The sequence below is a fragment of the Trichoderma reesei genome, assembly GCF_000167675.1.
Source record: "Trichoderma reesei QM6a unplaced genomic scaffold TRIREscaffold_24, whole genome shotgun sequence".
NCBI classification, from domain to species: domain Eukaryota; kingdom Fungi; phylum Ascomycota; class Sordariomycetes; order Hypocreales; family Hypocreaceae; genus Trichoderma; species Trichoderma reesei.
Window position 1 is genome coordinate 397,217 of NW_006711171.1, and position 14,350 is coordinate 411,566.

General features: G+C 52.4%; 4 protein-coding genes across 4 annotated transcripts; 3 read left to right on the plus strand and 1 right to left on the minus strand.

Moving 5' to 3' along the window:
• Positions 1–862: 862 nt before the first annotated feature.
• TRIREDRAFT_23184 (uncharacterized protein) lies at positions 863–2,040 on the plus strand (the record flags this gene model as incomplete). The annotated part of the gene is made up of 2 exons (XM_006968507.1): positions 863–887; positions 995–2,040. The coding sequence occupies 2 exons, from the start codon at positions 863–865 to the stop codon at positions 2,038–2,040; spliced, it is 1,071 nt and encodes a 356-aa protein (XP_006968569.1).
• A 554-nt stretch (positions 2,041–2,594) lies between these two features.
• Positions 2,595–6,702, minus strand: TRIREDRAFT_111126 (uncharacterized protein; the record flags this gene model as incomplete). Its single annotated transcript, XM_006968617.1, has 13 exons — positions 2,595–3,184; positions 3,250–3,520; positions 3,584–3,655; positions 3,710–3,795; positions 3,832–4,307; positions 4,384–4,488; positions 4,542–4,594; positions 4,653–4,732; positions 4,798–4,875; positions 4,950–5,143; positions 5,202–5,293; positions 5,360–6,634; positions 6,682–6,702. The coding sequence occupies 13 exons, from the start codon at positions 6,700–6,702 to the stop codon at positions 2,595–2,597; spliced, it is 3,393 nt and encodes a 1,130-aa protein (XP_006968679.1).
• A 3,892-nt stretch (positions 6,703–10,594) lies between these two features.
• On the plus strand, positions 10,595–11,878 carry TRIREDRAFT_38573 (uncharacterized protein; the record flags this gene model as incomplete). Its single annotated transcript, XM_006968512.1, has 1 exon — positions 10,595–11,878. A coding segment is annotated over one exon (1,284 nt), but the record flags the coding sequence as incomplete, so codon positions are not given.
• Positions 11,879–12,584: 706 nt separating this feature from the next.
• TRIREDRAFT_68291 (uncharacterized protein) lies at positions 12,585–13,846 on the plus strand (the record flags this gene model as incomplete). Its single annotated transcript, XM_006968554.1, has 3 exons — positions 12,585–12,861; positions 13,023–13,579; positions 13,616–13,846. The coding sequence occupies 3 exons, from the start codon at positions 12,585–12,587 to the stop codon at positions 13,844–13,846; spliced, it is 1,065 nt and encodes a 354-aa protein (XP_006968616.1).
• Positions 13,847–14,350: the final 504 nt, after the last annotated feature.

Here is a 14,350-nt window from a genome sequence, read left to right on the forward strand (position 1 = left end):
GGAATCACTTTCTCGACCTTGGTCGTTCGTTTATATCCTCCTGGGCAGCCCTCACGAGGTTGGGCGCCGAGAATATGACGAGCACTCTGACAAGTTGGAGCCCAGTCACTGTGATGTAATGAGGGCTGAGAGTTACTGCAGGTGTGCTTGACGAGACCAATCGGCTGTTACCCAGAGGGCACTTGGTGAATGTAGTGGTGGTTAGGATGGTAGGCCTCCCACAGGCGTTTCGTGAAGTATTGATTGGCCAGAAGAAGAAGAAGAAGAAGAAGAAGAAGAAGAAGAAGAAGAAGAAGAAGAAGAAGAAGAAGAAGAAGATCGTTTTCTTCACAAGTCTTGCCATGCAAGCATTAAGGATAGCAGTGACTTCATCCTGCAACATACATGCAAACGCGGTTCATCCCCATATCGCCATGTCAACGTTGTCCAAGATCCGGACTCGGCATGAAATGGTTTCACCAAGAGTGACGATGGACCCTGTGAAGTGCTGAAACGTCACCAAGCTGCCGGTACCCTGCATATGACAACAACATAAGGCAGGTGAGCGATAACCTTTACTGCAACTCCATGCTGATTAGATCATGATCATCCCCAGAATTATCTTTGTCTCTCTTTCACTCTCTCTCTCTCTCTCTCAGCTTTTTCCCCTAGAACTAGTACCAGAGCTCAGCTCAGCTCATGCAGCTTCAATGGACTCCCCCGCCAAAGCTCTCCCCCCACTAACGCCGAATAGCGCTCGGATAAACCCGCCGATCTTCGGATCGCGACATGACAGAAACCTTCTCTCTAAAAACCGACTCCAACAAAAAAGTTTCTCTCTTGCACAAGGCCCGCCAGTCGCACCCATTGAACGCCGCCCGCCATGTCAATCCGCACTCTGAGAATCGGTAAATCCCCCAATTTCCTCGTTCCATCCAACGCCAGCGTCAAATCCACCACTGTCCACATGCATCACCATCAATCCCAGCTAACAAACACCACCCCCCCCCTCCAGGGCTCATCCCCGGTGACGGCATCGGCAAGGAAGTCATCCCCGCCGGCCGCCGCATCCTCGAGGCGCTCCCGTCGTCGCTCAAGCTCAAGTTCGACTTTGTCGACCTCAAGGCCGGCTTCGAGGCCTTTGAGCAGACGGGCTCCGCGCTGCCCGACGCCACCGTCGACGTCCTGCGCAACGAGTGCCAGGGCGCCCTCTTCGGCGCCGTCAGCTCGCCCACCCACGCCGTCAAGGGCTACTCGTCGCCCATTGTCGCCCTGCGCAAGCGCCTCGACCTCTACGCAAACGTCCGCCCCGTCAAGACCGTCATGACCGCCGCCAAGCCCATCGACATGGTCATTGTGCGCGAGAACACCGAGGACCTCTACGTCAAGCAGGAGACGACGCGCGACACCCCCGATGGCAAGGTCGCCGAGGCCATCAAGCGCATCTCCGAAAAGGCGTCCTTCCGCATCGCCGCCATGGCCGGCGACATTGCGCTGCGCCGCCAAAAGATCCGCGAGAGCGGCGCCCCCAGCATCCACAGCAAGCCCCTCGTCACAATCACCCACAAGTCCAACGTCCTCTCCCAGACCGACGGCCTCTTCCGCACCGCCTCCAAGAACGCCCTGTCCGACCCAAAGTACTCTTCCGTCTCCGTCGAGGAGCAGATTGTCGACTCCATGGTCTACAAGCTCTTCCGCCAGCCGGAGGCCTACGACGTCATTGTTGCCCCGAACCTGTACGGCGATATCCTTTCCGACGGCGCCGCCGCTCTTGTTGGCAGTCTCGGTCTCGTCCCCAGCGCCAACGTCGGCGAGGGCTTCGCCATTGGCGAGCCTTGCCACGGAAGTGCTCCCGATATCCAGGGAAAGAACATTGCCAACCCCATTGCCACTCTGCGAAGCGCTGCTCTGATGCTCGAGTTCCTCGAGGAGCCCGAGGCTGCTGCCAAGATCTACGCTGCCGTTGATGCCAACCTGGAGGAGGGCAAGCTGCTGAGCCCCGACTTGGGTGGCAAGGCCACTACTGATGAGGTTGTTGAGGATATCCTGAGGCGTCTGTAGATGGCTCTCTGAGTCAAAATTGTAAAAAACTTGGCGAGCAATCAAAGAGCGTCGCTACCCCAAATCACTATGTAGGAGAGGGAACATCATGTGTAAAAGTCATCTGATTAACTCACCTGGATATAGAGACACACCCAGGCAATTTTTGTATAAAGCAAAATAAAACTTTTGATTGCAGGAGATGCTTGTTGACTGATCTAAGTCAGCCAACTTGAGTATAAGCTTAAAGCAAAGATTCTCCTTCCCTTTCCCTACCAGACTAGGAGTATTAAGTCAAATGACCGTAAGATCGCAAATCCTCAAATATCCACCCCTCAAGTCTGAATGTCGAAAAGCTAGATATCTCGCAAATGTCGCCATAGAACCGATAACCGAGTAACTGTCGTCCCGTAAATCCGAAGCCTGCCCAACTCTCAAAAGTACCTCACTGCAAATACCGTTCTGCGCGATATTCTCGTGCTCATGATGGAAACTAGGTAGAAAAGCAAAAGGCTCTCATAAGCCCAAAAGTAAACGTTGCCGTTCTGAAAACTGCTTCAGCAAGACACCTCTTCTTATTTCTTCTTCGCCGCTGGAGCCTTCCTCTTTCTCTTCTGTTTCTTTGCTTCTTCTTCCTCCTTGGTCCGGAAAAACGCCTGTTGCAGCTCGATCTCGCTCACCGCGGGCGGCGTGTGTCCATCGTCCTGCAGAGCGTAGTCGACATCCTCTGCCTTCTTCTTCTGAATCGTGTGAATTTTGTCGTCAATCTCTTCTGCGGTCCTAATCTTCACCAGGTGCGTCACCTTTTCTTGGCCCATTCGAGTGACTCGCCCAAAAGCCTGTTGCTCAGCCGTCTGGTTCCACCAGGGGTCAATGATGATGACCCGATTGGCGACGGTCAGGTTGAGACATTGCCCACCGGCCTTGAGGGTTGATACCTGAGAAGCAAAGACGTTCGTTAGACACCTTGCGCGGCTCTGCAGAAGACAGTCGGGGAAAGAATTCACACTAACCATGACTTTGACTTCCGGCTTTGTCTTGATCGAGTCCAGAGCTCTTCGCTTTTGGCCCAGGGGAAGACCGCCATAGTAGTGAACAAACCCGACGCCCAGTGTTTGGAGCATGTATCCCAGGATCTTGGCCGTTCCAGTGAATTGAGTAAAAACTGCGAACAAATGCAAGGTCAGACTAGATTTTCCACCATCGCGCACACTTCTCCGGGTCACTTACTGAGAATCTTGTCTTCAGGGGCCTCGTGCAGCCAAGTCAGGACAACAGCCATTGCTGCTGTTGTTTTCGTGCTCGGCACAACTGAGGCACCATCCAGCATTACGCCGCAATTGAAGAAGCTATTCCGGCCATCTGCCTGCTGAACAGCCGCTCCATTACTGTCTCGACCGGGCTCACGATCCTTCTTGGTCCTTTTGTCCATTTCGGACTGTAGCGTCACGATGGAATCCGCAGCACCGAACTCGTGTCCGCAATCTTCATATGGGCATTTCTAGGAGAAACGCTGCGTTAGGGTAAACTTCTCGATAAGCTCGACTGTAGACACTTTACTCACCGGCTTCTGAATGCTTCCGAAACTGTCTCCATAGGCTTTGCACAGACAGCTCAAGCAGAATATATGGTTACACTGTGCAAATCAGCAGCCATTCTCCCCAAGTAATACCGAGCATTTTCTACTCACAATTGGTAGACGCATTGGCTGTACTGGAGGTGTTGCGTCGTTGCAGAGACGACAAGTAATGTCTCTCACTGCGCTCTCATCCCTTGCTAGGATCAGCAGTTGGTCCATGTCGAAGAACTTACCGAACACGGCCTCCTTCTGCTGCTGCAGTTGTTGAAGCCCTCTTTCGTACCGCGAGATATCGTTATGCGTCCCTATTGGCGAGCGTATCTGTTCAAGAATGGTCCGTTTCATGGCGACCTCCCTGAGCGCGATTCTCAGATCTTCGAGATCATCTGGCTTGAATGAACCTCGAAAGAGCAGCTCGATGGAGAATGCATGAGAGATTGCTTGCCTCTTGCGGATCTGGCTTGCCCGCCCCAGTTTCCAGGCGATTGTCCTCGCAAGTTGGGCGGCCCTTTTCGCTTGATTTTCTTGTTCTTTGTTGTCGGCTTCTTCTTCAGTCTCAGCCACCGCTTTCGAGTCTGCTTGTCCAGCACCCTTCTGTTGCAGGCCATCCACTTCTTCCAGGCCGTCAACTGCCGCTTGGAGGGCATCTTGTTGCAGCAAGCCTTGTTGCAATTCTGCTATCTTGTCTTTGTAAAACTTGTTTACTGCGCTGTGAGAAAAATTAGTATCGAATCCATTGCAGTTTAGAGAGCACAGGAGGTGAGAGAGGGGGTTGACCAGCGTACTCGACAATGATCTGTTCCTCCGCAGACAGAGGAACTAAAAGATCGGTTTCTTTCTGTTCGGGAAGATCAATGATCTTATGCCCCAAGAACTCGTCTTTCAGTGTCCTAGATGCTTTCAGCCCATGCTATCATGCAGTATCGCAGACTTCCGAGCTCACCTCCGAACCATGATGAGGCTGATTAACGCTTCGAGTTTGCCATTTACCCTGCCCTATGATCATTATGTAAGTTGCTCTTCGTTCTTGCGACTCCCTTTCCTGGAATCTTACGTGTTTCGTATACATCCTTTTGAAGTCTCTCAGGCTCCATGTGGCTTCACATTGTGTGAACTTCAAGTAGGGGTACATCTCTGTAGAAGTTAGGTAGTCAGTGCCTACGCACACTCGACGGAATGACGGGGGCGGCGTTACATACCATAGGATGTGTTTGCCAGCGGCGTGCCAGACAAAGCCCAGCGATACTTGCCCAGGATGGCACAGCAAGCTTGAGCAGCTGGATAGGAGAAGGAAGAAAAAACGTCAGTGGTTGATCTGATTTAGCTTCACCCAAGAGGAGAGATGACATACTGCGGCTTTCAACGTTCTTGATAGCATGCGCTTCGTCGAGAATGACGCGATACCACTTGATCTTAAACAACACGCCAGCCTTAGCCTGGAGCTCGCGTTCATAGGAATTGACATCGCTGCCAAATCGTTCCTGTAATTCATCCAGGATGCTCTTGCTGGGGTATTGGGATAGTAACTCCTTGTACGTGGTGATCCTTTATTGCGTCAGCCATGGTCAAATTGCGGGAAGCAGGTTGAGAAGAAAGGACTCACACGATGTAAGACTGTTTACACCTTCTAATCTGCGGGTCGTTAGATGGATCATATATGAATACCTTGTCTCCCACTGGGCCTTTGCAGTGTTTCTGTATGTGTGGTTATCGTCAGTTAAAGAAGGCCCATCGACAGGCGGTGTCTTGAGTTTGACTTACGTGCACTTCTCGTTCCCACTGCTGCCCATCTGATTTGTTACGCACTACAACGAGGGTGGCATTGCAGTACTCTCGCCGGTGCTCTGGGTCTGCTTGATTGCCCACGATACACGCAAGGCTCATAACTGTCTTTCCCATTCCCATGGAATCCCCCAGAAGCCCGCCATATGGCTTCGCGCGAGCCAGTTCCCTCTTGACCATCCATGACACAGCTGTCAGTTGATAGTTCTGCAGGCAAGTGTTCATTCCTTTCAGCTTCCAGAGGCCATTCACAGCCTCGACTCTTTTGTATCCAAAGAGCTTTGCAGCTTCACGCAGATCTTGGGCCTGCGACTTCTTGCGCCTCGTATCGCAATTGTGCGGGATCTGCGCTTTCAGTCGGGCAAATTGCTCCGCGTGAGTCTTTGCCTTGATAGGTTCCATCGTAGGTAGAGGATCGCCGACTGAGGCTGAAGCATCACCGCCAAACCTTGACACTTCAGTCAATTCTCTAGTCTTTGGTCCCTTGCGAGGCCAATCATCAAGCTCCGTGGCTTTCCGTTTGCCTGGAGGATAGTTGCTGCTTTCTTCTTGTTCCAATTTTTTTGCATAGTTCTTGTCTTCTTCTTCATGCAAACGAGCAACATACTCGCGCGCGTTCCGGGCAAATGATCGTCGCGGTTTGCTTTCTTTGGGTTTCTTTGACGAAGCACAATGTTCTTCCTCATCTTCGTCATCTAGGGAAAGAGACGGATCGCTTCCTTCTTCATCCTCAACACCGTCTTCGTGATCTGAACCATTCCCGTTCCCCTCACCATTTTCGTAGTCAGAGACAACCCCATCACCAATATCAAAAGAGCCGTCCTCATTGATGGGATGCTCATGGTCATCTGGCAAATCCTCATCGACCATGTTCAAATCTTCAGATATAGCAGCTTGGAGAATCCCAGAAACTTTCTGGTCAATATCTGCTTCCTCTGCCGCTTTTGCCACAGGGCTGATTGCATTGATGTGAAGAGCTAACTTGACCGATTCATCTCCAAGGAACAGAGCTCTTTCTCCCTCTACCTCCATAGCATTGTGAGCATCTGCTTTGGTATGCAACTTGCCATATGCGTCTTGGCCTTCATCATCTGATGGAGTTTCACCACGAAGGTTGAATGTATCTGTTTTGCCAGCTACCTCTGGCTTATCGCTGTTTGTCGGGTTCGATGGAGCTGGAGAAGGCTGTTGCAGAGAGACCAGCTGATGAGGAGACTGCAGCGTCTTTGGCTCTGCATCCATGATTGGTTCGGCCTATGAGGCTATTAGCTAGACTGTTTCCATCCACTTGGGTTACTCACCTTGAGAGAGATGCAAGCCATGCAGGTGATGTTAAAATCACTCTTGATGAAAAGCTGATGGGGCAAAATCTCAGCGACTTGATCGTGCGCTTTGCATGTCACGAAAACACGAGGAGAGGTTGGCGAATGTGGGCTGGCAGTGAAGCAGAAGAAGAGAGGAGGTGAAGAAAAAGAAGAGCGGAGGAGAGGAAGCGAGAAGGAAAGCAGAATAATTTAAATGGGCAGGCACTTCTAAACGTAGGGCGGTGAGGATGTAGGCAGGTATGTACTTCACATGACTTCATTGTTGAAATGTTCTAAATCGTCTCATAAGTAGGTATATCAGGGTACTCAAGGTAGTAGGTATCTTCGGAAACTTCTTGCTCCAGTTGGCGCAGCTGGCACTCCAATTCTGGGCAATGTCAAGAATCCGAGAGTCACTTTGTTTGCTATACAGTCTGCCCAAGAACTGCCGAGCACGTCATCAAACTCGAGGCGAGTTGCTTGAAGTCTCAACAAGTGAGGTAGGTATTGAAACAATGCTACCTACCTACCTATAATAACCAAATGCATGAGTTGCCACCGAGATCATTCCAACAAGGTCGCTACCATATCTTCCAAATGTTGTTCAGTCTTGATTTGGAGTTCGATAAGTGGGAATAGATCAAGTGAGTCCTCGCATTATTTTGCTATACGTTTGCATAATGAGTAAATAACCATGGGGTTGAAGATATTGCCGTCTGATGATTTGTGGCAAAGCCTCGTTGAAGCACAACATTTGGTGTATGCCTGAGTTTGAAAAGTGAAGTATACAACTCTTCTTTTGCTTCCCATCATATGATGTTGCCTTACACTGTTATACCGTGAGGGCACTACTTTATTCACGTTCGTGGCTGTCTAGCCTCTATGCAAAGCTGTCCCCGAGATTATCCAGGTATCCCTCGGAAACTTTCGAGCTTCTACTAGGTAGTCTTGAATGTTGCACTACCTGTCGAGGTTCTATCATTTATACCATCGCACTATGTACCAGGATCTTCTCCGATATCTCATCAATATCATTTCGCGACCAGAGATCGAGTCCTTGGTTCCACATCATGGCCCAGTGCTGAATCAGCTCTATTTGAGAGAGGCCTGATTTACAAACATTTGGCAAAGTGTATGCATGGTGGTAACCACGTTTAGTTTGTAAGATTTAACGAGGAGATGGGTGTCTCTAGCTTTCAAATAAGTCAATATCAACTCCTTACCGCATCATTTCTATCAGCAGCCACATACACAGCGTCGCAAATAAACACCTGCGGTCGGTAATTGTAATGATCATGGACCCATCGTGCCACCGAAGCTGAAGCGTTAAGCAACTCCCAGCCGGAAGAGCGAAACACCGCCATCAGTGATCCAATCCGTTCTTTGGCTAATTGCGCAGAATGAGTCCATCTGGACTGAAACTCCTCGCTGGATTGATGACGGGCATGCTGATGCTACAGCGTTGTTGCAGCTGCTTACAATTCATCGCGGTGTTTCAGCAAAGTCGGCTATGTTACCCTGCACGCCAGTTGTAACATGAAAGTAAGCGGCCCTTGGAACTGCAACTGTTCCCTCACAACTGCATCATGACGAATGAAGATAGAGCCATGATCCCCATCCGTCACCTCTTTTGAATGACAAGCTCGGAGTATGATAAACAAGTAATACCGGTACTTGGTCGGCGCCGCAGCATTTGAAGCGTCAAGAGTCACGAAGCGAACACTCATTTAGTGGCGGCAACTCGAGTCTACGGAACAGGGGAGGGCTCTTGTTGGTAAAAGTTGGACGTAAAGAGGCGCGATGCCGAGCTATGCGTGACGAGGGGCGATTTATCGTTTGATAGGAAAGGCTTGTGCAATGCGCGCTGTTGGTCCTGCTTAAGAATGGTAGATGTGAGCCGTACCAGTGGGTGAGAGTCTCGTATCATCTGTAAGGAGACCTTTCTCCTCTCTTGTCGAGATATAACTCCGATAGAATAGCATCATCCTACCCGAGACGGCTTCCATCATGAACCAGCTCTACCAATTTTCATTTCCCTGGCTACATCTGTGGTGCAGTTGTCATTGTGGGGTTCATCATTCCAGTGAATTACCAGCTTTACAACACTTGATGACCGCTCCCACACCTCTTCAAGTTGCTCCGTTACCACATCCACGAAATCTTCAGAAAAGAAGTTTCCAGACCATGGTACACCAGATGGACCTCACTCATTATCAGATACCACTGGTCAAAAGGCAACAAAGCACAATATCAACACGAGGTGCACCTCAAATACGGCACAACCTCTCTTCCCTTCTGCCACTCCATAAAGCCAGACACAGTTGCAATCAAAGGCCCCCTCGTCCGCCTTTGACAATGCTTTCAGGACGCTGGAAATTGGCGAGGTGAGCGGGTATACAAAGGACCTCGAGGACTTGGGCTGCATGGGAGCCGTGCGCTCAGCCTTTCCGGTGATAAGCTGCCTGGCCAAGTATCCTCTTATTCCATTCTTCAAGCGCCCCCCTTTCAGGCAACAAAGAACATGATTCGTTATGCATAAGAGTCAATCACCCGATACAGGAGCCTTCTCGACTCGGATCCCACGAACTTCAAATGGACTCTCTTCATCATGGTGTTTCAAGACAGCGAAAAAGACAAAGAGGCCCTCACACCGATCGAGCTCCGGCCAACGCATGAGCCTACAATGTTGCAGGCAATGACTACACAGCTGTGACACTGGTGTACCTCATCTGGTCCGTCTGCGGCCATCCCCACAGTCAAAGCCGCTCTCCTCGAAGAGCTACGGGCTCCCCCATCCGACTTCAATCTGTCCCACCTCTGGGGACTGAGTTACTTGAACCAGGTGCTCAACGAGACACTGCGCCTGTACTCCGGCATTCAATCACCTTTACCTCGTCTTGTATTCAAGGGTGGTGACAATGTTGCCGGATACCAGCTTCCTGGCGGCACGATCGTCTGCCCTCAGGCATTCAGCATGCACCGCATGGCCAGCGTGTTTCCGGATCCGGACGCCTTTGATGCCTCGCGATGGGCGGAGCTGACGAAGGAGAGATGAAAGAACCCCTTTATGCCTTTTTGCAGCGTCTCACGGAGTAAGTCTCTTTGAGGTCTTGATCGTTGCGGCCTGTTGTATGCCGAAACTGCCTTTATTGTCCATAGTCTGTATCGGGCTACATCTTGCACCGACAGAGCTGCGCTATGCAGTAGCCAAGGTCTTTCTGATGATTCTAGAGGCTGGAGTGTTGGCACTTGAAGGCTTCAGGGATGAGGGACATGGCTCCTAGGATATTATTCTTCGGAGAGACAAAGGCCAAACAATGCTTCATTTAGAGCTCCTTGACATGATTCCGACATGGCGACGCTGTAGTTATCCCGTAGAAGTGAATCACATCGCATGGATGGTAATATAAGCAGATTTGTGCCCACTGTGGCCATCCTCACGAGTACGCTCAATACCTGGGGACAACTCACGCAAGGGAAAAATGACTCAAGACAATGTGGGAAAAGAATCTTCAACCGTCGTGCTGGTCCAAGCTTCGTCGTAACGGCTGACGGATTGGTCCCAAGTGACAAAGGCACAACGCCGCGGGTGACTTTCCAGTCTCTGGTTTCAAGCCTTTGTCTTCACTCAGTCTCACCCTACAAACCTCGTTTCATGTCTAATTATGGCCATGATTGGATATGGCTGTGAAGTGGTGAGCTGACAGAAGACAAAAGGCATCGCCTCGCCCGAGAGTCATCGACTCTGTCGACTTCGAGTCAATCCTCTGTTTTGCTTCTGGAAGAAATCCGCGTGTGAAAATAGCTGTTAAACAATTCGAGATACACTGGGCATCACGCCATGTCAGACAGCGACTGCAGCACAGACAGCAGCTCCAGCTGCGATCACGACTCTGTCAGCGTCCAGAGCGACGGCGCACCGTACGGCATAGCAGCAACCGAATATGCGACAGCATGGGCTTGTACATGGAGCGATCCCCAGCTCGGCATACTGACCGAAAATGACCTGCAGCTTCTCAGACACGTCAATTGCACATACCTCTCCTCAGGCAGGCCGCCGACGCTGTTGGCGTTGAAGCAGCACGCCCAGGCCCTCGCGAACCTCATCAAGAAGATATGCATCAGCGACACGTTTGGTGTCATTGATGGAAGGAGAGGTCGACATCCTGCATTTCAGAAGAATGAGGCGTTTGACTGGCTCAACAACCTGGAGGAGGTATACACAAACGACGATGAAAATCATCACCTACCGCTGGAGGCTCTGGCAAACCACATTGAGCACCAGGATGAAGAGACTGGGATCGAATGCCATTGCCCCCTCAAAGTTGCGCGCAACTATGGGCCCCTGGATCCTGGAGAGGGCGCCCGCCGACCATACAGCAGCCATCACAACCTCGTCATGCATGCAAACTCTTGTCTAGAGATTCTGGATCACGAATACAGCGCGACAGGCGGCCTGCTCTCGCTGCTCCCCTCTGGCAACGAAGACGACTGCGAGCAGATGGCAGGCGTGCGGAATACGGTGCTGGGACAGTGGCTGCTGCACCAACAGCACCTGGTTGCGCGCATGCACGAGCTCGAAATCAACTACGCCAACGCCCTCGATCTTCTCAAAGGCGAAGCCGTTGTGCCCATGCAGATGCTGGGACAGTTTGGCCCAGAAGGACGGGCCAAGGGACGCGAGGCGGTCTATCCTCAGGACCGGTTCGTCCTTGCCAATGCGGGAGAAGACGTCTTCAGCCTGCTGCATCGCCTGATGGATAAGGCAGAGTCCGACATCCAGGCCAAGGAGCAGACCTGGTGGGAGTCTGGAGTCAGCGGCGAGCGCATGTGGGCAAACACAAAGGGCGGCGACTGGTACTCCCGAGGGCTGGTTCCCATCGACATGATGACGCGGTTCGTGCGTCTCAAGGATCAGGGAGGAAGATCGACAATCTTTATGCTGCCGGCAATCGAGCATCATCCGGCCACGGCACAAACGCGCAAGATGGAGAAGCGGCCAACCGTCGTCTCCGTAGTGGCTCCAACCTGGCCGGAGCGAGCGTCAGAGCTCGAGAAGCGCGTCAAGGCTCATCGCGACGAGGCAAAAGAGCTCGCTCGAGACAAAACGGAGATGGAGACGCAGATGGCGACGCTCTGGGCGGAGCTGCGCAGGACGAAGCAGGAGGTCAAATTCTATGAGGGCACCTCTGAAGGGAGAACGAGAGACGCAGTTCTCGGCGAGCTGGAGGCAATGAAGCGGCAGATGGAGAAGCTGAGAGAGGCGCTGCCGAGGGAGTATCACCACCTGCTGCAGGCTGAGGAGGAGGGAGTGCAGAATCGATGAGGCACGTGTGCCGAGATGGTCGATCGAGTGCCGGTGATTGTCAGGTGCAGGGCCCCCTAAGGGAGCCGAGAGTGGCGGATCGTAGGTAGGTAGCGGATAGAGTCGATTTCCTGTTTGTTAGTGCTTCTTATTTGAGTTGCCCGATACTATTGACAAATTGTGTTTGCTGTTGGTTCTTGCAGACATGAAATTGGAGTGCGAGTCGTTATTGATCAATGGGGGAGGATAACCACCAGATGAGTTGCTGCAGGCGTTGCCGATGATTCATCGTTGGGTATGTACCTATCGAGGCGGTCTCTCCGATAGATGCATTTCGCGTGATAAGCAATGACCCGGACTTCTACAGCTCATGCACGACATGATGAAAGAAAGCAACCACTCCACCACCGCATCGCATCACATCACATCACTCCCGTCATCACCAACAGTCCGTCTCTGCGTTGTCGGCCCAGGAGCGGGATTAATTTTCCGGGTTCGACATCAACGCCCAGACGTGCAACAGCTCCTGCAGGGGCCAAGTCCGAGTTATGCTTGCCCTCGCATGCGTCTCAGCGGCGCCATGGCCTCCCCATTCATGAGGCATTGTCTTCTTCAGCGTGCTCCATCTGTTCCCCGGACAGCTCGGCGACGCCTTCATCTCGCCCCGCCGTTTCTGCTTGACAACTACACGCCAAGATACCTTGGGCTGTCGTCCAGGGACGCCGCGAAAAAGCGCTCGTTGGCCTACGCCCACCTGCGCAACTGCAACCTGTGCCCGAGACAATGCGGCGTCAATCGCCACGAGACGACGGGCATGTGCCTCATTGGCGACACGGCCAAGGTCAATGTGATTGCGCCGCATTTTGGTGAAGGTCCGTCTCCCAGCCCTCGGCTTGCCCCGAAGTGCGGCTGAGAGCGAGCAAAGAATTGAGGCGCTGCTGAATACCAGTAGCCTCGATCCAGCACTAACAGGACGCCCACGGGGAACGAGCATACCAAAAGTAGAACTAAGACATGCTAACGCCGTGACTAGAGCCGTGTATCCAGGGGCACAATGGCAGTGGCGCGGTATTCATGAGCGGGTGCAACATGCGCTGCATTTTCTGCCAGAACTACGACATTGCCCACCAGCGCAACGGAATGGACCTGACCCCGGAGGCGCTGGCGGAGTGGTATCTCAAGCTGCAGGACGTCGGCAATGTGCACAATATCAACATTGTCACCCCCGAGCACGTGGTGCCCCAGGTGGCGCTGAGCATCCTGCACGCCGCCGAGCTTGGGCTGAGGCTGCCCATCGTCTACAATACGTCGAGCTACGACTCGCTTGCGTCGCTCGAGCTCATGGATGGGCTGGTCGACATCTACCTAGCCGACTTCAAGCTGTGGGAGCCTAGCACGTCCAAGCGGCTGCTCAAGGCAGATGACTATCCCCAGACCGCCAGAGAGAGCATCAAGGCCATGCATAAGCAGGTTGGTGACCTGTGCTTCACGGGCGATGGCATTGCCAAAGTAGGACTGTTGGTCAGGCACTTGGTGATGCCTGGAAGGGAGGCCGAGGGTGCAGAAATCATGCGATTCTTGGCATCCGAGGTGTCTACCGATTGTTTTGTCAACATCATGGAGCAGTATCATCCAGACGCGCACGTGGGGAAGAAGAAACGGAGAACAAAGGCATCCGGGGCCGTGGAGGGGGCCAAGGGCCAAACCGAGCCGGACGAGGGCGATCCGGATGTTCGATACAGCGACATCAACCGCGCGGTAACGAACGAGGAAGTCTCAGTGGTACGAAAAGCGGCCATGGAGGCTGGCCTCTGGAGGTTCTGCGACCCGCCGAAACACGGTGGGTTCGTTATCTGATGGCGCGCATCACGGTTATTCTGCTGAGCCCTCTGGCTGCTCTGTGCTTCCATGTGGCTTTGAATTTTGGCCGTGCGTTTGGTCGATGTGGACATTTCGACATTCGCCCGTTGTCCTTCTTCTTCTATTTCGACTTCAGCCGCAGAACCAATGAGGCGCCAGGGGCGATACGACCCATGACCGTTATTCTGGGCCAGGCAGTTCGACTGGAGACGAGACTGATTTGAGTTACAGACTACGAGGCTAGGCGAAAGCACGGATGGAATAGCGCTGTGTTGGTTCGTCCCCGTCAATGTGATCGGGGAAGATTCGATTGAACAAGCCACATTGTTGGTGGCGGCATCGTATCACCGCCTGCGAAGCAACAGTCAAGCCCAGAATCAAGGTCCAGAGCCCCCATTCCAGAGCCGCAGCCTCGGGTTCTCGGTCCCGGTGAGGGTCAAGGATTGTGAGAACAATAGCCGTCTATCGACCTTTGACATGGCAAGCTGAGTGGGCTCTCTG